Below are 24037 nucleotides of genomic sequence, written 5' to 3'. Positions count from 1 at the left end.
ACAAATTTAAGAGACTTAAAATAACATTACATTTCCATTTGTTTCCTTCCGCAACGATGACGACTTCCGCTCCTCACCCCCGCCCGAGACAAAACAGTTGCATAAATCCCAACATGCGCCACGTGGGGGCGCTCTAACACACCCATCTACAGTAATAACTCCGCTCTCTGTTGTAGTGGCACCATGAACTACATTCAACATGCCACATTTCCCTTTCTGATACATTAATAAACTATTTAAATCCCAATGTCAGCACAGTTTTAACTATTCTAGAAGCTTCACGCTGGCCCTGCTTTGTGTTGGTGATCGAGGATTCTCGCTGGCATGGGCAAAGTTATTTTTAGCAATTTAAGTTTAACTTAAATAGATGCCTAGTGGTGCACAATAACCATACCGAATTTAAGAATGGAGGTCGACTCTTTGCAAAAGCCAATCATGCCTGGGTTGCCCATGCGTGCACGCTTGTAGGTACGCAAAGCAACTTTAAACTGCAAGATTCAAAATGAAGTTTGGTGCTGCTCCCTCTGATCAATGCCTATTCGAGCTACCAGCAGAGCATCCTCCAGAAACAATAAACAGCTAGTCTCCCAAAAACTTTGAGAGATATTTATATTAGACTCATTTAATAAAGTCTCCAGCGAGATTGATAGGGTCGGCGAGCTTGATAAGTATATTTCTTTAATTCGCGAAATATCCTGGGTAGGTAAAGCAAAATGAGTACAGTGTGACTTTGCATTCCGACAAAATGCAAGCTAATCAACATTATTGCCCCGATAGGTTTCTTGTGGAGACACTTGCAGGGTTTGCACGGAGGCTCCACCTTTTCAGTCGGTCCAGTGACCTCACCAGTGGGCTGGATTGGGAGGGTGGGATTTCCAGGCTTTCAGTGAGCTCTCTGTGTATTCCTGCCTCTATTTCAGGATCTATGCGGCTTCAACGATAGCAAAGACGGACCGGTTGTACCTTTAATAGCCACAGAAAGGCCCATCTATTACACACTGGATCTTTTTTCTACATGCGACTCCAATCGGAATAAATAATTGAGGAATGTGGAAATTACAGAATGCCCAACAGCGCTGGAAAGAGATTTAAACCCACCAAATACATCCCAGTATCCACTGCTGCCACACTCCTTGTGGGGTCCACCACTTTATTCTTCGTTTTCACGTAAGTTTTCATCGCTTCTTGTTCTCATTCGTTGCATGCCGGATATTTTCCTGCACTGTGTGTGTGTGTGTGTGTGTGTGTGTGTGTGTGCCAGCCAGATTAGACAGGCGAGAGTGCATCTGCGGCTCGAAGTTTGCATGGGTAGATCCAGTCACCTAAGTAGAAGAAGTGATTTTATAGTAGTGTCCCACACGGGGAATATCTGAAATGGTTTGCAAAGAGCAGCTTTATACACACTGCCTTCCTGTGCAGTCTCAGACAGACCATTCAGCCATGGGCTACTACCTGCAAGGCGAACTTCCAATAAACCGTGCAATCTTAACAGCGCTATAATCGTGCAGGAGACCACAGTACAGGCCACAGATACTCACTTTCCATTGAAGAAATGCCGCAGGCAGTTGTTGATGCATTAAAAAAGGTTGTGTTTGATTGATGCTCACTTAGCTGGGACAGTTACAGAGTCACACAACATGTTAAAGGGCATCAGAATCATTTGTTTGGAATGAATGAAGATTATAGGCAACCTCTGGCCAAGGCCAACAGATCCTTAATCTCTCAAAAGCAGATATTAATTCACTTTAGGTGAATGTTCTGACAAGCAGGTGACATCCACAAACAGGATGCCAGCCAGTATCACTGTCCTGCCCCGTGCATTTGATAAATGAGGCAGTGAGTGCTATGAATTTAATGCAGAGGACGGGAGAGAACACCAGAGAAGAAGAGTGATAAGAGTCTGACTAGTCATTTCCACATACATCCTCCTCTGCTGCTGCTAACCCCCAGGTGAATGGATTATCAGTGACATTATCAGCTCAATCTCACATCTTCAAGGCACCCAGAGGGGGTTTGAAAATCATTTTGGAAACCTCTGACCTGTACTGAGGACAGTTGGGACGGATCAACCTTTAGCCTATGCAGAGACATGATGTCTGCCAAAAAACCTTATCCTCCAAGAGCCTTATGTTGCTGTGGCTAGTGTAGGTGTAGCTGACGTGTCACTGTGTTTGCACACTAATCCATATGTTTTAATCATTTCTAAAACGTGTACGTTTCTAATTACTAGCTGTTGTTGATCTAAGGTTGTGTGTGTTTGTACTTTTGAATTCATTCAGTGCTTTTTAAGTTGCAGTATTAGATGCTGAAAGTGTTTTACAGAATGTCTTCTTCACTCCAATGAACAAGAAACTGCAGGAAGACACAGAAAATGCTCAAGCTGCTGCACCCTAAGTGGTTTTTCACAATCAGTCTCAGGTCAATGACAGAGACTGAAGGAAACATATGGTGTTTGTGGGTTGAGTCTGTAGGATGGATTGTAGCTTTAAGAGTCCCAGCACTCCTTGGTGTAGTGTCTAGGGCTTTGCATAAACAAATGGCCTGATTTACAAGCCTTGGTGTCGAATGAATGCGTATTGATTTCATAAGAGATCTGCATTTCGGTTATATTGTTCGCAAATAGGAGAAGTCAGAATCGTTGTTATATAAATAACAACATTAGTTGTTCTGCTGGGGTTCGTCCCGTCCAGCAGATGGTTCACGGGTGAGGATTAAGACTTCACTGTGTTGCTCCTTCGTTTCCCAGGAAAAGGTCCAGAGAATTGAGTCGTTGATAATGGAACCCCCTGGGGAGCAGTGTACATCCAAACTAGGCCATGTCTCCTCTTCTCAAACACACATTACAGTCCATCATGTTGAACCTGAACAGTGCTATGGTATCTAAATTGTATTAACCAGAATTATATACATACAAGTGCCAAAGTAGGACAATTTTACATCTCTGTGTCGCCAGAAACTTCGACATGCAGGCGTTAAAACCAAAGAACTACATACGCTCATGGACAGAAGAGTGCAGAGACCAGAAACCTGTTTTATTCCTCGGCTGCAGCGTGTTAAAGGTCTCACTGTTGCAAGCAGGCTACTTGGTGTCATATGGGCAATGGAGGATGAGACTGGGGGCCAACACACACACACACACACACACACACACACACACACACACACACACAGGGTCCATGGTGTGCTACTGTGTTTACAGTTTGTGTTTCCCACAGAGATTGAATTAGAACACATTAGTATAGCATTATTTATATCTCCACAGCATGACTACGACGACTCATCATAAAATACTGATGATAAGTTAAGCTTTTAGTCATGGTTTAGCCCTCTTAATATTATCCCAGCCTTATCTGGGTCTATAACGAGACTTTATTATACAGTAGCTTAGATCTAAATGTGTCCCGGCGCTGTATATGAAACTTTCTTTTACCTCCAAGTAATTCCTCAGGATGACTTCATCGCCGCCCTTGATAAGGATAACACAACTGCCAGGCTGGCCATTATAATCCATACTAGATGTGTTAAAACTATCAATTGATGATCTGGACAAGACCTGTGTTCAGCACTTGATGCTGTGTGGAGGTGAAGTGTGGAGGTGAAGTGTGGAGGTGGTGGAGCCACAATCCCCAGGCTGAGAGCTGAGCTGCACATGAGAACCGGCCTGTCAGGAATCTAATCTCCAGCTTCCACATCTGTTTCCTCCTTTTCACTGCATACCCATTGAGTCGGACATCATTCAGGTCCTTGTACCGAACGCATTGTTTTGCATTTGTGCACCACTCGGAGGTTCTTGATTTTCAAAAGCTATTTTAGTTGAGAGAGTGCAGTTGTTGAAACATGGGAAAGAGTGGGATGATGCACTGTTCAAACAAATGCTCCTATATGGAACCTTGTTAGGTTTGTATATCTTGGTACATATATATCCTTCTGCAGGGTTGAATACCTTATATAGAACCTCTGTTTTACTGAGACTAGCTGAATACACCTCATATTGACCAAAGTTAGGTAACAATAGTAATTTAAGGGATAAACACAGCGTCCTCCCTCACCGCTTACCGGTTAGGCTAATGTTAGCCCGCATTAACGTTAGCTTACTGACGTTCTTGATATAAAATATATTTATAAAAACTGAGAGAAGGCTCACTTATAGAGCTGTTTCTAAGCCTGCTATAGCTACCATATGCTGCTTATTGAGCTACCAATCAATATGTTGCAGGGAGCTTGACATTTTCAGGTGATGGTGAACACTAATTGTCATGCACATGTCTTGCGTTGATGTGCTCATGCTAACGGAGAGTGGAAAACCTTGGTTAGCCAAAATTGGGTTACTGCAGACGGCCTGTAGGCACATCACTGTCGCTCTCCTCACCAGTCGCCTGCAAGTTTCTTCTATTTTCTGCACAAATCTAATCCTAAACCTTTGGTGGCAAATATGTCCTTGATTTAGGGGATGATGTTCCTCATGAAGTCCCCTTTAGCTTTATTTTCCATTCAACCTGCTTTACATGCAGAGGTGTTGTTAATGTGTCCCCTTTTTCACTCCGCTGCATAACATGGTGGCTTATGAATTGAAGTTCTAAAAGCATAATTGAATGTTGGTTCTTCATTGATCCTAATCCGCGTCCTGTGTGTGATCATGTATGCTGAGCTGCTGTCGTCTTTTTGTCAAGAGGTTCGCTAAACAAGCTTGTAACCATTAATGCCTCACCGCTTGGTATTAGCGTCCATTAGAGCCTGTCTGCCTCCCTCCTGTGTGGCGTTAGTGGCTTCGAGGCCCCGTGTTCGACTGTACAATGAATTGCTGCTTTAACCCGTCCTGTTCATGCTCTGTGTGGGAGCCACACCATCTTGGCTGCCTGATTTTTAAATACTGCTCATGTGACATTGGGACTGATTTGATTGGTGTGATTTGAGGATTTATTGGCAGGTTTGAGATGTGTCAAGGGCAGAGCATCTTTCAGAATGAGGAAACTACCAATTGACGTTATGAATATGTAGCTCTGCGTATATCAAAGCTGGAGAATCTCAGCCTCCCTGATGTGTAACTCGCATACTGAGAAAACAACAGGACTTGTGAGACATGCTTGCACAACTTTAGCCTTCAAGTAAGCTTTGCAAAGACGTTCCATGAGAGCGAGGAGTTTTATCTCATCAGTATTCAACTCCTATCAGAAACATTCGCTTGAATATTACAATTGTGTCCTCGCTCTCCGTCACAGTGTCACCCTGTCACCCTGTCAGCCGAGGTGGATAAAGAAGTATGCTGTCCTCATGTCACACTGAGGATAACACTTGATTATCTTGATGAGGACAGAAGTAGCCGATAGACGTACAAACTCACCAGGGTCTAGAATATTCCCTCATGTGGCGCAGACTCCTGGTTTGTTGAGATAACTGATGTGTTTTTCTTCACTGGGGATAAAACCAGTAGCAGGTCGATTCGGTGCGTCTAGCTTTGTCAGATTAGATAACAATGTCATCTCCTCTGTAGGTCTTTGTCCATCAGCACCTTGGAGTGAGGGTCTGCAGGGTTGAGTCCCTTCTGCTCTCAGAAAGTACTTAAGGTGACAATAATGAACGAAGGAGTCTGATTTCTCTTTGCGCTCATGCTCACGATAAGGCACACATTTCTAACTTGACCTTTTTATTTTGACATTAAAGTCTTATTGTTTTGGACAGCATGTTTTCTTTGCCTGTGTGCTGATTTATGATTCATTTTTCATTCTTATTGTGGTTTATGGTTCACCGCCAGGCACAAGTCCAACCTGAAAGATCATTACAGAGTGCAGACAAATCCCCAGGCTCCTGCAGCTTCACAGCCTAAAAGGATCATTCCGCTTTGTTTCAACCTGGCGTATTTCCCATGAGTGTGGCTACTGTGGCTCTATGGGTCGTACTAACTTTGCACTCTCTATTTCCTTATAGAGATTTAAAGAAAGCCTTTTGTCCTCTGAGTTTGAACGAAGTCTCCTGCATCCGGGTCAACTTCATCGGTTTGTTTGCGTGTGTGAGGCTGTGGATAGCTTTCCATTTAGCGTGTGTTCCTGCCAGAGAAGCAGTGGATAATTGGCCCCGTACAGCCACAATAGCCACATTAATGGGAGGCTGAAATAAACCGTCAATTTCCTTTTAAAGCTGATACAGCAGTGTGGTAGTCAGAAAACACTACAGTTAAGTCAAAGTGACTGACTTAATTCACCGGGAAGTAATGTAACACCAATCTGAGTTACTCCCTATTGTAATCCATCATCACTGGTGATTTCCATTTGTAATGTCCAACATTGTTACTCAGAAACTAAAGTTATTATACATATACCACTGATGTGGTCCCGGAGTCTCTTAATGAGAACGAGTTCAGTGTAACCGACTTCCTTTGAGCTTGATGTGTCCCAGTTTGTACTGTATGCATGTGGCTCTTTTGTATTTGGTCACGGCACCACTGTACCCAATGACAGCCTTTTATAGAGCCACTACACGTAGACGCGTCTAGTTTATAGTCTCCATTTTCAAATGTTTGAGCATCTTTAACATTCAAAAGCAATAAAAGTCTTATGTGGTAGAATTAAACAAAACGAAAGTCACTCTTTCACTTCATCTGTAGGCAAATCAAAAAGCTGTTTTGGAATTATTATCTAAAACAGTCAGTCGGAGTGAGTTTGAATGTTGTAACACGAGCTCTGACTTTGATCTTCTGTTGTACATCATGGTGGAAATGTCTTGCACCAACAGTGGAGACAGCAGGAGACGTCACGTAGTTTCTCTAGCGGGAGCTCGACACATCTGAACGTGAACTCCCATCGCTCATATATTTTTAGCTGCTGACTGTTTGACAGTGATGTGATCAAATGTGAGTTTCAGCCAAATGTCTTGATGTAAAAAGGACCTAACAGAGCGTGTTTGTGCAGGGACCTCTGAATGGGACTCTTATGGCTTGGAGCAAACCATTACAAACAGCTAATGCATCCGACACACACACAAACCCTGTCCGCCCTGGCAGGGAACTGCCATATATCTGTCGAGCCAAGGTATGTCCAGCTGTTCTGTCCCCTCACAGAAATGCTGTTGAGTAGTGCTTCTCACAGGGGGTCAACAAAGGTCCTCTCAAGACTTTGTCTCAAGAAGTTGTTCATATCTCTGTGTTCACTTTGTGTCGTCAGACAGTATAGTCAGTGGCCAGGCACACTTATATTAAAGATAAAGGTAATCTGCCACCTCGTCTTCCCTCCATCAAGGTCCGAGCAGCAGGCTGCCTGCAGAGCCGACTGTCTCCTATTGATGAGTGAAAGACGGCCAAAGAATAAAAGGCCAGCTCTTCTAATCTCATTCCATCCCAGCCCTCCTGTCACTGCTTGACAACTAGGTTAAGATAATGCTGACAGATCCTCTTCCCTGGCTCTCCACCATGCATCCTGGAGCAGAGCGACTGCTCCCTCTACACGCCGCTCAAACACAAACTGGTGCCAACTTTGAATTACATCAAGTTTCAGGTCAAGGCACGTTTTCCTTGATTTGGTTCCTCCTGAAATTTCCAACAGAATCAGCATCGCTGTCATCTACTCTACAACATGAACACAGTTATTATGTCGCTGCTCCATGTTAGTGATCGTGTCTGATGCGTAATACGCTTGTCAAACTTTACTAAAGATGAAGTTTCTCTGTTCTTGTACGTACAAGAATATACATTACTGCCGTCACTGAAACAAATGCATTGCATAATTATTCACACTGTGTTCCCTGATCTGTGGAAAGATTTATAACGTTCTGCATGAGACCATATGTCTTTAACCGGGTGCGATCATTGTTGGGCAGATTAGCATGATTTATCATAAATTAAGACCTAGACATCCTAATCTGCAGCAGCAGGTGATGAATAATCCAAATTGCACGGTGTTCTTCGCATGATTTTCAAGCACATCTTGAGTTTGAATAGAAATCAGTGCTTTCTAAAATTAGCCCGTCCTCTTTCACCAAGGTCTGAACTCATTTTTAGCTTTTGCACAAATGTAGCTTGACTTGAAGCACGGGGAGAAAATGTCCGAATGTGACACGTCTCCTCTGGATCAAAACACTTTGATGACTATTTTGATTCATTTAGTTTCCCTCAGCACTTTGTGACTGTGTTCCTTTCTCTCTGTCTATTTAAAGTCCTTTTGGTTTCTCTGAAGCAGCGACTTACTGGAGCTCTGGTGCCTGCCAAAAAAGTAAATTTGTGCCTTGTGATGCCACATTCGAGCTAAATGGATCCATGTGGACTCAGTGCACAGCAGTGTGTGGGCGAAAAGTGCGGGAAAGTGCAGCAAGGTGCTCTCAGAGTTAGTTCCACTCCACAACCCTCCCTCTAGACAAGGCTGCCTGGAACATCTCCTCCTACAGAACATGTGGGATTCATTTAGACCTCCACCCTGCTTCCCCCCATGTTGTTTTGCCAGAGGGAGAGCATGACTGGTAATAAGTAGAAACAGAGCTCTATGTCTTAACACCCTCAGCCGGAGTGGCTTTCTTAAAGATGAAGGAGCCTGTTGGAAGTCGAGGCGCCCGGTGTTTACAAGAGTGAAGCAGCGTCCATCCCGGGGACAGATGGAGTCACGACACGACTCGGGATGAATTCTGATGTTGCTTTTTGCATGCTGGATGTGCAAATGTTTGCTAACAAGTTCACCTGAATGCAGGTTTAAGTAAAAACAACCTGATCGTTTCTTGGTAAATATAATGTTATAATAATGTATAATAATGTATTCTGAAACACAACCCTCATATTTTCCGCGAGTGTTTGTGTGAGGGGACATTCTATAAATAAAAGTGGTCGCTCTCGTCTTTGAAGCCACGGCTCCAGGGGGCTCCAGCTCGGCTTTCCTCTGTTGGACTCTCTTTGTAGTTCAGAGTCGAGGCAACCTCATCGTCTCACGTCTGTCACAGGATATTATTTCACACCTCTCCGGACAGTTTATGAATAGGCATCAGTTTTATATTAATATTTATTAGAGCTTAACCTGCCAAATGTCATGTACTTATAGATAGAAATGATCTTGTTCATAAGACTATATACAAATGCATGCAGGCTTTACCACCAGCTCTTACAGTACAGTGTGTCCCCTAGGTTTACTGCTTTGGGGGGGTGCTGACCGTGCGACGGGGCGCGGATTCTATTTAGTTCCCTCTTCTCCTCCGCTCTGACTGTAGGTGTGCGCGCGTGTGTGTCGGGTGCGAAGCCCCGCCCTTTGCAAAACAGAGCGGAGGAGAGAATGTGTGTGTGTATATATATATATATATATATATATATATATATATATATATATATATATATATATATATATATATATATATATATATATATATATATATATATATATATATATATATATATATATATATATATATAAACCCCCCCCTGAAACAACGGTAGGGGAAACACTGCAGTATAAGAATACAGTATTTTGCTGTGACATTCAGGGAATTGTGTTTTTTGTTAGAGCTTTAGAGAACAGACAAAACACACATTTAGATGTTCATCGTGTTTGCCTTCCACACAAGCCTATTTAGCTTTCCCCCACTCTCCATCATCCAAACCTCGTACGAAAGGCAAACAGTGATTTATTGTTTGTTATGTTGGACTTAACAGGCATGTTTGTCTTTTAAATCCCTGCCATTATGCTAAGCTACAGCTACAGTGGAGACTGAAAGTAAGCCCCGGTGAAGCTTCACCATACACCAGTTTGGTGGAGCGCCTCGACTCCAACCAGTGTGTTGCTGTGTTATCCTTTAACCAAATGTCTATTTAACTATTCTGTGTGCTCCAGGTCCACTTCCACCTCATGTCGAGTATCTGAGTCACTTGAAGTTACTTTTACTTTAGTCCAAAGGATTGTTTTATTAAGCAGTAAAATACCCTCTTATGCAGCTGTGCTATTTTCTACTGCACAACTTACCAGACAATGTAACACATGTGTAGTAAATGAATATCCTTGATGGTGGGGAAGGAAGCTGTTGATCACATCTGTGACTGAGGCGGTGCTGAGTGCATCACATCCAGCTCTAAACGGAGGGTTTCCTCTGCTCCACTCTTCTTCGGCCCAGCGGTCTGCAACATTCTGTTAATGTGATCCATGTCCAGCTGATGAAGTCACAGTTGCTCTATCTTTGACTGAAAAACAAGGACGGGAAGCTTAACTTCTCACTCATAGCAAAGCTGTTTGGCTCTATTAGTGTTCTGAACATGGCACCTTCACATATCGATGTGAGAACGGGTCAGTCATGCAGCATAGATGAGTGGTCTGGATGTTTTCATTCAGCAGTGTGCAGTGCAGTTCATCTTCCAGGCTGAGGATGTCTTCTGTGTGTGCCTCTTGTCTCTTGTCCTCACTACTTACAGCAGTAACCAGCTTCCAAGGCAAAGGAGCAAATAACATTAAATAACATTAAAACGTAAAGCTAAACTACTAAAAGTGGAAGCTTAGCATCCAAGCAGGGATTTTTTTCTCATCATACTTGTAATACTAGCGCTAACTAACTAGCTCTACACAGCAATACAAAAACAGTGCTGAAGCTGTGTGTTTACATCTAACTCACGGCGCTAACGTTAGCTTAGCTTTGGTGATAAAATCGCTGGCTAGAACTCAGAAGTCGGCTCTGTATGAAATCAAGAACGCATAGTATGAGTAGTTTGCCACCATTATCATTGTAAGCTGTATGTGTGTTGAGATTAGTAAACTTGACAGGCGTAGCAACTGTAACTAAAGAAGGTGTGGCTTTGTGACCGGCCTATGTGGTGATCTGGAGGTTTTTATAAGGCAGTGTGCCATGTGGTTCTGCACCCTCAAGTGCTTTAAGTCCTTTTTAACTAACTTAAAGTCCCAGGGAGGAGCTTTATCCTTCATTATCTGTTCCAGGCTGAGGATTTCTTCTGTCTGTGTTGCCTCTTATCCATCCTGAGAGATGAGCTGGAACCCAGAGCCAGACCTTTTGGGTACAGTTAGCCTAATTGCAAGCTCAGACCTCACACACTGACTATCCTGCACATGCAACATTGTGCTCTGGCTGGCTGAAGTGCAAAACATAAACAGACCTGAAGCCAAAATAAGTGATGAACTACAACAGGGTCCTTGGGTTTCACTGCCACGCCACAGTGCCACTCCAAATTTGGATCTCAGTCGGGAGTCTTAATCCGACCTGCACACGGCGTTGATCTAATTCAGTGACCTGGCTGCAGCCGGCTCGTTCTGCAGACTAAAACCATTTGATCAGAACTGACGTAAACCGCAGACTTTGTTGTTCTCAAAGTCTGTCGCACAGCACCCGGCCCACATCACTACTGCCCCCATGTGCATCCTCGGCAGTGTGAAGCTAAAGTCCTGATTAAACTGCTGTGGAACTATTAGCCAGCCTGCCAAATCCAGCTGATCCCTCAATTGTTTTAATAGTCTTCCCTGTTGACATCAGGGCCGCCCTGCTTACAGAGGCAGAGGTCCGATCACAGATTCGACACCTACAGCCCCGACAAAGTGTCTTTAAACATGCCTCCAAATATCAGAGGTGACAGAAAAACTTGCTCTTCAGTATCTAGTAGATGCCAAAGCTTAAAAAGATGTGTTGTTGGGGAACCAGCTGCTCTCCTCAGGGTGTTGTGTGATTGTACATCGTCTGTGAATGTGCAGTTTACCAAAACAAGTGGACCGTGTTGAAGTTCCAGTCAAATATTTTCTGAGCTCAGTATCTCAAGACGTCTCTCCTTCTCTCTCTCGGACAGAAACTCTACTTCAGCTCCATTTCACCAAAATAAGTTTAATAATGCAGCAGTTATAATGTTCCTCTTTGCATTGTTCCCATGAGCTTATCCTGCTGGATACCCTGAGAATATCGATGAGTTAGTTTTATTGATCATTCTACAAGGCGCTCTACTCGGTGCCCTCTGTAATCCCTTCTGATCCGGCACATCTTCCTCTCCCAAGTGTTCTGTGAAGATGTCGGCTAGTGTCGGTTCACATTTTCCTACCAGCTGTATTCACCTCCCTGGAAGTTTTAATCTGCCGTGGTCTAAAGGAAAAGCTGGAGGCAGGTTGGCGTTCTCATTAAGAAGCAGTGCACACCTGCGATGAGGATATTCATGTCCCAAAGCAGGAAGCCACGATTCCATGATTGAGTCTCTGCGCTCAGTTTGTGACGAGGGGAACTGTGTGCAGAGATGTGCGTATGTTTCCATCTTCGAGCCCCACGATGCGTGCCTGTGGGTTTAGCCTGCCTTGCACCATATATCTTGCTCCCTGTTAATGAAATCATTCATGGTTGCGGCGCTTATCTGCGACGGGCCTCGGCGTTCCTGAGCATATTTCTGCCGGTACTTATGCGCTGGGGGCTGCAAATTGAGAAATTCCCCCTGACGATGTGTGCAGAATGTTATTAGGGAGTTTGAAGTCTTCCTCGGAGATCTCTAACACATTTTACTTTCTGAACAAAGTTTTCTTTCCTGATTTGAGGAGAAACATTGGACAATGAGATATGGATGAAATGATTCCTCCAGCATAACAGTATTAATATCACTCACTGTTGAGTTCCTGAACATTCAACACGATGAAGCTCAATGTCTGTGCGTTATATAATAGATGATAGATTAACTGCATAAGTGTGCAGTTCACAGTCGGCCTCGCCACAGGAAGTAAACCGTACAATTTGCTCTTTGGCCTCGGTGAGTGACAGATGTAATTATTGTTTGGGGAGACGAACTGCTGGAGAGATGGGCGTCCAGGGAGCCGCAGCTCCCATCAACAGCTGTGTGACTGATTTGATGGAAAGCCCCAATGAATAGTTTCCCGAAGGTGGAGGAGGAGGTGGAGCAGCAATCGCAGAGAAACTGCTGAGCAGTCAGAAACTACACCTGGCTCTGGGACGCACCAACCGCATAAACAATTGTCCAGGTTTGTGCAAAGTGGCAGCGCTGCAGCTGTCTTGACCCCTGAGCTACGACCTAAAGAAGCCCTTACACAACTGTAGCTCACATGTCAAGTTTCCGCCTGAAACCCTTGAAAAACGTCAACTCAGCTCTGGCAGCTCTGGCAGAGTTGGTGTTGTTGTGTCTGGAGCGGCTGAGAAAAGGTCGCTCCCTCCGCAGGGCTCCGCAGGGACTGTGACGACAGCTGCCCGTGGAGACGCTTTCATGTGGCGTGGCTGAGGTGCGGTGGCAGCTGGACCAGGAGAGCGCTGGCTAAAGAGGAGAAAAGAACAACACGCCTCTGTGCATCAGCCTCCTGCTTCTACTGTAGATTTATATTTAGACCATCGCTAATATAAATAACAGCATCTGTCTGACAATGTCAGGAGCCTGTCGTGATGTTAGTCATGTTGACTTTGACGATGTTGCGCGTCGCCACGGTCTGTAGTCTTAGTGATGCATAATATGTTACAGTTACACGCAGAAAGAGAAATACAGTCGTGATATCTGACGTACAAAAATAAGCATCAAAGTATCAAATGTCATATTTCAGCTCTGAGATGTATCGCTACATGTCAGAAGTGCAATAAATGTATCTTTCTTTTTCTACTGTTATCGCAGTTTAACGGCATTAATTATGTGTAAATGTAACAATTTTAATGTCAGAAAATGACGAGCAATTAAGGCTTCACTTGGAGTGTAGCAGTGACAAACTATGCAGTATATGAAATCATATATACTATATCACATCAGTCCTATCAGATGTGGCCAGTTTCTACCAGGTGCTGATCATCTCTGTATGTAGACATCAGAGTAACACGAGCTCAGCCTGCAGCCCACCTTGTGAATCAGGCGTCTTGAGGACAAATGGCAGCAGAGAAGCAGGTCGGTGCTGCTAATAGCCTCACTGGGTCATTCTCCGGGTCACGTCCTCCCATCAGCCCCCTAGCTTGGTGCGACCTCGCACCTCGTAGACACCTACAGTACATCTACAAGCGCACACGGTGCTGTGTAAACTGTATTGCTTTAGACATTAAAGACCCAATCAGACTTTTTCACATTAAGTGTTTCTTTAGATCTACGATTAGCAAGAACATTAAGCGTGCAGGAGAAGTGCTATACTGTGACCCTCCACACTTCTGTGCGTTTCATTAGTGTGATGACTGTATAATCACTTCTCCACGGCTCGCAGGGTCAACATTCAACGTGACTTAGCCTGTGGGTTAGCAGGAGCAGCCAGACATGTGATCCTGTCTGCCTCTGAAGCAAAGTTGTGTTTTGAAGCAGGGTGTTTGCAGACATGTGTCTTTACCCAGAGAGCAGCGTCCACTAAGAGGGAGGCTTGCTGGTGCTGCCAACACATCCGAGCCCTGTCGAGATGATGTCGCGTGGCGCTCTTAATGAAGCACAGACAGTATTGATCGTCTCTCTAATGAGTTATGCATGAAGCAGGAGCTAATTACATTCTGTTATAATCTGAGACTATGCGATGGATAAAGTTCATGAAGGCAGAGTGGTATGGTTGAATCTTCTTTTACTCTGGGTTCATCTCGGTAGCATAACACTTGGGAAGTGGATGATTGACATACATTTAAAGAACTTGTGAGGTAATCAGTGAAGCAGAAGAAAACAGGACACAGAAACGAATAAATAGTACCTCGTCCACCTCTAGGTAGCAAGTTGCTGGAGGCTAAAAGGAGCTAAAGCTAAAAGGAGAGTAAATGTTGGATTTACATTCTTTAGATGAAGAAAGACGACTTTACATTAAGGCTGACGTTGCTCCCGATCTGCTGGATGCATAGATAAGCAACTGTTTGCTAACATGTTAGCCATATCAGCTTTCTAAGCTAACATAAGACGCCACTATTGCGTGCTCAGCTTGTTGTGCTGCCCCAAAGTTGCCAAGTTTAAAGATAATACGGTTATTGGCACAGAGATACAGACGATGAGCTTCTACGTCTTCGCAGTGGAGCGTGTCTTCACATACTGCAGCTGACCATTGCTTTATTTGTTGGTAGATTAATAAGAGGACGACATTACTTGGATGCAAAAAGGTGCAGTAAGCATTCGTGTGTCACATTCCTTATAGCCCAGAGGAACCACTTCACCGCTCGGTGTCAGGCAACGCCTCACTTCCAAGGCTTCTCAATCTGTAACCAGTCTTTGTCCCTTGTGGGCACCCTTAGTCTGTCAAACACTGTTACAGGGACGGAGGTGTCCTCAGCTGCTTCATGTGCCTCCAAGGAAATGATGTCTGATTTTTAGTCTAACCGTACAACTAAGCATCATTTAATCTCACACGCAGAACAACGTGGCTGCTGTTTTCCTTATCTGCCCTACATACAGACCCTTAATACATGATAAGTGTGCTCACTGCTCTATCGCCAGCAGTGTGTGTGTGTTCCTGCTTTACATTCAGTGTGTGTGTGTCGGAGACCAGAGAGCCAGTGTCAAAGACTGCCATTCAAGCACTTCACTGTGCTCATTTAAAATCTGCTCTCCACATTGCCAGGCTAAGTGGTGACTGAGTTAGACCTATTTTTAACTCCTCCGTGTAACTGGAGCAGCAGCGCTCTCTCATTGAGATGGGTAACGGGGCTAAAAGGCAGTTAGTTGTCAATCAGCAATGAGTGACGCATAGTTGTACTTTATCCTCCTTGTTTTTCCTACACAGACTTGTGGATCAGATTTGATTTATTTTTGACATTTTAAACAACAGTGATGTTCTGGGACGTGCACTTTGCTATAAACGTTGCTGCTGGGAGCATTTAGGAGTTCAACTTGTCCGTGAGACTCTGTAGCCTGAGATGTCCGCCTGCCAGCCCTTATCTTCAAGCCATATCCAGAGGACATTGTTCTCACTTTCTACTGAGCAAACTGCTCTGATGAACTCTTTATCCACAGCCAAATACATCATCAGGTAGAGGAAAGTGGAAACATTAATACAGCTTGGGACTCTTCAGCGTCTTTACTTCTTGCTGATAAACGTCTCAGAGTTCTTCTGGCATAAGGTCTGAGCGTCTGGTGATCATCAGTCGACTCGTAATGCCTGGCTGTGGCTGTGACCCCTGTCCACTGGGTATGAGTGGAGCAGATGGGCCTGGGGCTTAAGTGTGGAAGGGATTCTGCTGATGACACCTGTGCATCACAAGTACCGCTTCAGTGCTCCTGTGTGCACGCAGATACACACACTGATCTCGTAATGTAGGCTGAGCTCGGATCAGTCTCATCCAACTTATACGTTGGGGTTATCACTTGTAAATATTAAAGGATAAGGTTGGCACATAGAGCCGGAGAAGCAGTGTGTGGAAGTGTTTTGAGCATTACCCTATATGGTACAACAAATGTGACACGGCATCAAAGCAAACGAGACCTTTACACTTGATTTAAATATTGCTGACGCGTTTATTCTCAGAGCGCTGAGGAAGGCCGATGGTGCTCTTCTTCTTCTGCTTTTGAAACAAACTATAACGCTGTTAGAGAATCTAGTACAAAGAGATCTTTCGATGTGAAAGGGCGTGTAAAGATAAATCTGTATTACCAGTATATCATTGGTACTAAGCTGTGACGCAGCACAGTTTGAATCAATGTGAACATTGCAGACTTCCTGGTTAGTCTAATGGAGATCAGACCTCCTACACCTGCTGCGTGTCAGAGGAAATGGATTGTCTTAGCGTCACTCTGAACTCTGGTGCTGCCAACCTCTATGATGCCTAATGAAGCTTGCATTCTGCCACAGCTGGCAGAGGCCCGGTCCCAAACACCGGATACTGACTCAGGATGCAGAGGATCATCGCTCTGCTGGAGGCTGGTCTCCTTCTAAAAACCACCGTCCAGGCTGCTGCCACACAACTGTGCTATTAGCTAATTCACTGGGATACATCAGCACATAGGGCTGCACCACGATTATTCGTCACAATCGATTTTTAGAGACAAAATATTTGTTATTGCACTATAAGATTTGAATAAACAGCTGTGCTTTAGCGTCCATGTGTTGCTACATTCCTGCTAAGTTACATGTCTTTGCATCAAAATAAGAGCGGTCCTTATTCTCCTCAAAATAAATACAATTTTACCAAAAGCTAAATCAACAGAGCGCTGCTTTCTCTTTCAGGTAGTGTTACATCTGTGAGTCTTCTCATTCATCTTCTCCTGGAGTCACTCGTTTATTGTATATTACTCCAAAGCTGTCCAACCTGGCAGGCACAGCCATAACTGCTGATGCTCACAACACAACACACACACACACCTGCCCCAACTCATGCTTATACATTTACATTTACAGACACACACACACACACATGGTCGGCAGTGGCTGGTTATTATTTATAAAGAGTGTACTGGAAAAACAGTGGCAGCTGGAGAAACTGGACACTGCTTTGCTAAGCAGGGTCGAACGCTAAACTGCAGCAGGTTGTTGTTGCATGTCGTCTCATAGGTCACTGCATGAATAAGATAATGTTGCCAACTCTGCTTTCCTGCGAGGCACAAAACAGCATTTCAAATTGTTGGTGTCACACAGAAGAAAATGAGGTTTGCACTGTTCACTTTGTGCTAAACTCCAAATATAGGGGGTTTGAACACAAAGATGCTCTGACATTTCTCCCCCTGTGAGACCAAACGGCTTGAATAGACAGAACAAACACACAGGAGTTTACAAAACAAGCTGTTTGCACACAATGCAGGGGCAAGGTGCTTAACTCAGGCTTTAGCTTGTTATGTTTTTTTGGCTATGCAGCTGTGTGTGTGTGTGTGTGTGTATGACCTGTGACCTGTCACAGCTTTAAAAACGTGTGAAGTCACAGCAAGGTGACAGTGAATACAAGGCCTAGTTTTCCCCGACTAATCCCTGCAGGATGGGACACCTGGCTCCACATAGCGCACTGATCCCGTCCCTGCTCTTTGTATCAGCACATTCTGCTGCTTTATATAATATTATCTGCTATTTAATGGACGCTTTTATCCAAACTACCCTCCCCAAATGTGTAGGCACTCAGCCGGTGCTGTAATGTACTGCTTTTATCCAACGTGCCTTCATTAGAGGCCGTACATATTTAGTATGGGTGGCTTCAGGAATAATGGAAACAGCTTCGTTGGCAGCATGAAAACAGTGTCAGATAAACCCAACTAAAGGTTGCAGCATGAAAACAGGAGACTTTTTTAGTTTAACTTGTTGCCAGGCAATCGGGGGGTAAGGAGGGCGAGACTCACCAACCTTTACTTCAGCACTACCTGGCTGAGTGTGTGTGTGTGTGTGTGTGCTATACTGAAGAGCGTCTGGTTGCAGCAGCTGGTGAAACGTGGTTTAGTTATAATAATGTTTACTAAAGACCCTTTTCAACTGGACAAAAATAACCTACTAACATCTTTCGTATTAAAGGTTACAGTCGGCAATTAATTAATTGGACAATTATTCTATCTTCTCGAGGCCACCAGACTCCGTTGACAGAAACATTTGACCTCGCTGGTCATCTTAAAACACACTCGTCTTTGTCAGTCTGTCCACTGTTCCAACAATCACCAACTGTTCGTAAGAGAGACTGAATAAGTAACGGATACAAGTACCATCTCGTCCACTGGCAATGGGAAACGATTCATCGCCTATGTTTTAGAGGGTTTTCCTGTATCCTGCATAAAAAAGGGTTTAAGTGTAGATTTAACAAGTTGCACGACACAAACGAGTTCCTATGTAGACTTACTGAACACGGACACATTCTAACCGGCAGGGTGTAATTGTTGCATAGCTTATTTGATCAAGTATAAGAGGTAGAATATGTTGCCTGCGGGTTACTGAAGTTACTTCTTGTCCAATTTACACTTAAGTCTTATGTTTTAATGGTGCAAGTCTATTTAGTACACCACTAGCGTAAAACTAGTTACTAATCACTTTGAGGAACACCGTTACTTCATCTTCATCGCTGGTACAACCCTAAACCCTGACGGTTCAACTCGTTCAGGTACCTCTTTAAGGATTGCAGCAGTGTATAGTAATTAGATGTAGGGTTATTGAACTGCTCGGTGAGTCACACCACCAACGTCAGTGGATGTTCCTGCTGTGGCTGCTGTTGAAGGTTGAATGTGATCCCATCACGTCTGGCGGCGTCCTGCTCTGATACAGAATGTGACTCATTAACATTCAATGTTAAAGTGTACCAGCGTGAATGTGAGCTGATTTACATTTGTTACATTTCCCCTCGGCAGTCGGACTGAAATGGAACAAGTTCCTCTTACAGCTATAAATATTTTACAGCCTTCAATGAAAAACTCGTTCTGTCTTTGTTCTGCACAAATGCAACTTTGTTAGACGGGACGATGGCTGAGATGAAGGGAGGGTGTCTTTAAAAAAGAGCCGTTGACAGGTCACTTTAATGTAACATTGGTAATATGAGACGGGGGGGGCATGATGTTTCCTGCACCATCTCTGGAAAGTAATGTGCTATTGTTCAGTTCGGAAAGGACGGGTGGTGTGTTTAGGGAGATGGATACATTACATAAAACACATATAAATAATGTTGAGGATGATCGTCGATGCTGATGAAGTGATGAAGTGATGAAGATGAATGAGTGTTGTGTCGTCTACCAAACCTGATTTAAAATAATCCCATTAGGGTTGAATTAGTATGTGATTTACCAGCCTGCAGAATTCAACCTGCTGATAAAAATACTGTTTGTGCAATCATTTCTTTGTTGGCAGTGTAGAAAAGCCTTGACTTTGCACTTTGTACACTAAAATATAATTTGGTTTGTAAGACAAATGTTAGTTTAAACTGGTTATATTGCAAACAAATCAGTCTAACCTACTTTTTTAACTGTCAATGTCCTGTGAGTATTAATTACTGCACGTGTTCACAGGACCCTGAGGATGGTGCGGGTTGTTGTTCCAGTCAAAATGTCACGATGCTCTCTGACCAAAGAGCTGCAGAGGAGTGAGACATGGGAGGTCGAGTCCGGTGGACAAATGTTCACTCAGCCTTTAGCAATAAAGCCTGAGTGTGTAGGTCGGTGGAAAGAGAGGAGAGGGCGGATGGAAGATGAGACAAGAGGCTCTGTGTGTTTTCTTAGAAGCTGCCAGGAATCAGAGCACTGTAGTGGTTCATCACCTGCAGCACGTGTTGTCATGAGCACGAGTCCCTTATGTTGATGCTCTGCATTCTCAACAACGTGAGAGAGATGTTGCTTTCTTACTAAAAGCTTCTATTGTTGTTTAGAGTGTGATTGACCTCACTGTTATACTGTCTGTATATCCTATTCTTCTGATCATGTATCCTTATATGGAGTCAATCATTCTAAACATGATGAAAGTCCTACAGAGAATTATCAGCTGAATCTGCAACTTGTCCTGAGTCTCAGCTCATTGTTTCGCTGTTCCGCCCACAACTTGCTGCTCTGGTTCACTTCGGCACATATTGGCCCCCACACGCGTGTTGGTCTTGCCGGATGACATTATGGCCGTTTGCAAAATGGAGAGAATTTGGCAAAAGGTTGAACCTGTCTTTCTGATCAACCCAATGTTCTTGCTGCACTGAGTCCTGCGTTTCTGTCACGGATTGCTAAAGTCAGTTTGGCCTTAAGAGTCAACACCAGAACCAGGCTCCTCTGGTGCACATGGGGGGGGGGGACGACGACATGTGTTTTGTTGCCTCAGACACAACTGAACCCTAAACCTTGAATTCACTCTTGTTGTAACTGCCAGTCAAACCTCTACAAAGACATACAAGCGGCTGTGTGTGAAGTGGTAGTATTGGTGGTGGGACCTCCCAGCCATCCCAGAAGCCTCCTTCTCCTACCTGCTGCCGGGGTCGTCATATTTTCCACTGTGGGTTGAAGCAACAGACCATCCAGGCTCAATAGAGCCTCCATTCATTCATCGAACCGAGGGCGGGATGTAGAGGCTGCACCCGGTGACGGCTGCTGTTCTCTTCTCCTCGTGAATAGGTGTGGATGTAAAAGGTTCTGACTCATGAACTGTTAGTTTTATTCATGGCTCAGGAGAGACCGGTGCTGGTTAAAGTCCAGACTCCAGGGAGGTTTAGGGGAATGAAAGAGAGAGGCAGCATTGTTGGTGGAGAGGGACAGGCTTTGCTCTGTCTGTGGTCGTTTTTAATGAGATCCCGCGTTCATATACGTGTCTTTACTGTAAACCCTTTCTGCCAGTTAGTCTGAAATGCTCTGATGGGCACGGTGTTGCTCTACTGTGGATCTCCAAGAAGCTGCTGATCCAATATGCACCAGTATTGCAATCAAAATGTGTTTTTCCTGATCAGATCCGTCATGCATATGTGGTTTTGGCCCTGCACCCTTTGCCCGCCTCTCACTTTATGATTAATGGTTCGGGGATGAGATGGGTGCCTGTGGCTGGCAGTGGAACAATTAATACCCCATTCTGCTGCTTTTCTCTGCAGACAGAATGAGACTGAGCCCTCAGCGACTGTCAGAAAACTGCACAACCAAACCGGTAAACAAGAGAAATAATCCTCTAATTAAATCTTTCTTTGGCTGGAAAGTGGGAACATTAAGTGATTTCAACAGTGTTATTTTTAAATAGTGCAGCCAGGTAGCGGAAACAGATCTAGACAATGTCAGTTTCAAAGATAGACAATCACATGACACTCCTCTTCCCTGCACAGAGAGCGACATGTGAAGAGCCAGTAACACTTCCCAACTCGCACCGTGTCTCTTATGGCTGACTGTCTGTCACAAAGTCTCCTCATCATCTCTATACTCTCTGAGAAGCTGCAGGTTTCCACACATTTATTTCTTTATTTGTGCAATGCTTCATATCTGACATGAAGCCAAAAGCTCACTTTCTTTCACTTAAAGGATTCCCTTTGCTCATTCAATCTCCTTAAATCTGATGAAACAGGAATTGAAGTCGTGCCAGATGGGAGGTGGTTCCACTCAGATAAACTGGCTTTAAGAGTCTCATCTATGGCGGTGAGCTGATACTCTTACTGAGAGGAAGCTACAGTGAGTGCTCAGCACCTATGTGTCAAGAATGCCCGACTTTGTAACAACTACAACGGGGAAGATGTAGAGGAGGGATGTGTTTATATAGAGATATCAAGATATTTGCTTTCTATGAAGTACGGGGAAAAAGCAACGCGAGCTGGAGGCATGGAGGTTACTGCAGGGAAGGGAGAGATATAAACTCCAAGAGAGCGCAGAGTTTAACCTTTTTATTCGCTGAAGAAGAATTGTCATTCATGGCGCCTCCCTTTGCCTGACCTTATGCCTGCCAAGACCAGGGGAGTAGGTTAAAGTTTAGGCCTGAGGAATGATTTCTTTGGAAGCAGGATCAGAAAATACTCTCCGCATCCTGTTGTATCAAACTGAAACGGATCCGTGTGTTTCAGCTGCACTGAGTTCACAGAAAGGGGAGCCTGGCTTTACTCATATTTGTTCTTCATACACTCGGTTTCTTCGATTCTTCGATTCGTAAAGAAAGTGTTTTAACCTCCTCGCTTCGAAGCATCTATCCCTTTCGTTGCTCTTCAGGAAATCGCTTCACATCAGAGATTCAGCCTGATGATGCATCCTGGGACATACTGATGGTGTCAGGCCTGATGTAGCGGTCGTCACAATGAGTGCACTGTCTGGTGGCTCATCCTTCTCTGATAATGTTGCATGAGGGCAGTAATCGAATATCACGTTGATACAAACTGGAACAGAGCAAAGTGTTGTCTGCGCAGGCCGGTCAGCTGAGTCTCAGATGTGCTAAAGTGAAATATAATGAATTCACAAACCAAAAATAAATTCATGGCTGGCACAGATTCAGAAATAGGGTTAATGTATTCCAGCTCATTTAATCTTTTTATTGCCTTTTTCTACTGTTATTAGATTTTCAGATTAGAGTTTCATTGCAAACTAACACGATCGGATTTAATTGTCGCTTGACGGTGTGTTGATTTTATAAATCATCTGTAGATGCACACGAAGCCGCTGCTCTGTAAATGTGTTTCCTGTGTGCCGAGTCCCTTTTTTAAATAATGTGTAATCGGGTGATCTGTGTCTGCTTGATCTTGATCTTGATCTTGACTCGTATGTTGTATTTGTCAGCAGACAGACGTGTGGAAATGGAATAATCCACAATTTCACAGTTTATGAATCCATAATAAGTTTGTTCCATGGTGTAGTGTATCAGGCGCTTCTTTTGTGTCCACCATAGCGGACGTTAGCTTAGCTTAGCTAGATCAGTTGCCACCTGGACAATATGTTCACACAATGTATTCTTGTCTACTGCTTACTGTATGCAAACTATTATTCTTTTGTGGAAGCAATCTCAGCTCTGACAGAAGAGCGTTAAATGAAAGTGGACTGGTGAAACGGAGATTGTTCTGAAACACCTATATTTGTATATGTTATGTATTTTTTGTTTTCTGGATAATAGGCTTTTGGTCCAATAGGATTTTCCACGAGTGTATCTCTGCCCAGCCACGACGGCTGCAGTGCCACACACTTCCTCGCTGATGAGATGGAGCTTATTTGAATCTCAGAGTGAATCTTCAGCCCCAGGGATGTTGGGATGGGTTTGGCAATAACAGGCTCCAACTTTTTCCCTCCCAGATGGTTCTTTTAACTGTTGGACACGCAGTTTAAAGGATGATTGTATTAGCTGCACATAGGACCATGCGTGCAAACGGCCTCAGCACTTCTTCGCTGACAGAGTTGTCATGCTTTTTAATAGAATTATAGGATATGCTGGCCCCTCTTGGCCTTTTTAATGAACACAGATAATATAGAATAAAAGCTAACTGTGCTCCAGACTGAAACATCTCAACAACTATTTGGTTAATTGCCATAAAATTTGCTATAAACATTCATGTTCCCCACAAAATAAAACATGGCAGCTTTGGTGAGTCTAGTGCCAGCATCAAGTCAAATGTACAGCATTTGAGTTTATGACTAAATAACGTGCAGGACTAATGTCTTTCCCTTCAGCCTCAGCTGTACTTAGACTCCTGCGCTGCGGTCGAATACTCGAGAAGGTTTCTAACTGAGAGAAATGACCCAGAAGTATTTAAGTGGCAGCCATGATAGTTGTCTTTTCCTTAATTCTTATGAATTCTCCTTCACATCTTTCCTCATGACGTTATCCTCCGAGGCACAGCTCATCGA

The 24037-nt window shown here is 44.0% G+C and overlaps 1 protein-coding gene across 1 annotated transcript in view; it reads left to right on the top strand.

Moving 5' to 3' along the window:
• The first annotated feature begins 872 nt into the window (after positions 1-872).
• The window catches only part of zdhhc8b (zDHHC palmitoyltransferase 8b), a 55889-nt gene continuing 32724 nt past the window's right edge, over positions 873-24037 (top strand). Inside the window, exon 1 of the mRNA XM_029439480.1 lies at positions 873-1167. Coding sequence (XP_029295340.1) covers positions 1064-1167 — 104 coding nt within the window. The 5' untranslated portion in view covers positions 873-1063. The remainder of the gene's footprint in view (positions 1168-24037) is intronic.

This window comes from Cottoperca gobio, chromosome 9 (genome assembly GCF_900634415.1).
Source record: "Cottoperca gobio chromosome 9, fCotGob3.1, whole genome shotgun sequence".
In the NCBI taxonomy this organism is placed as follows: domain Eukaryota; kingdom Metazoa; phylum Chordata; class Actinopteri; order Perciformes; family Bovichtidae; genus Cottoperca; species Cottoperca gobio.
The sequence above is the reverse complement of the archived record's forward strand: the minus strand, read 5'-3'. Positions and strand labels throughout refer to the sequence as shown.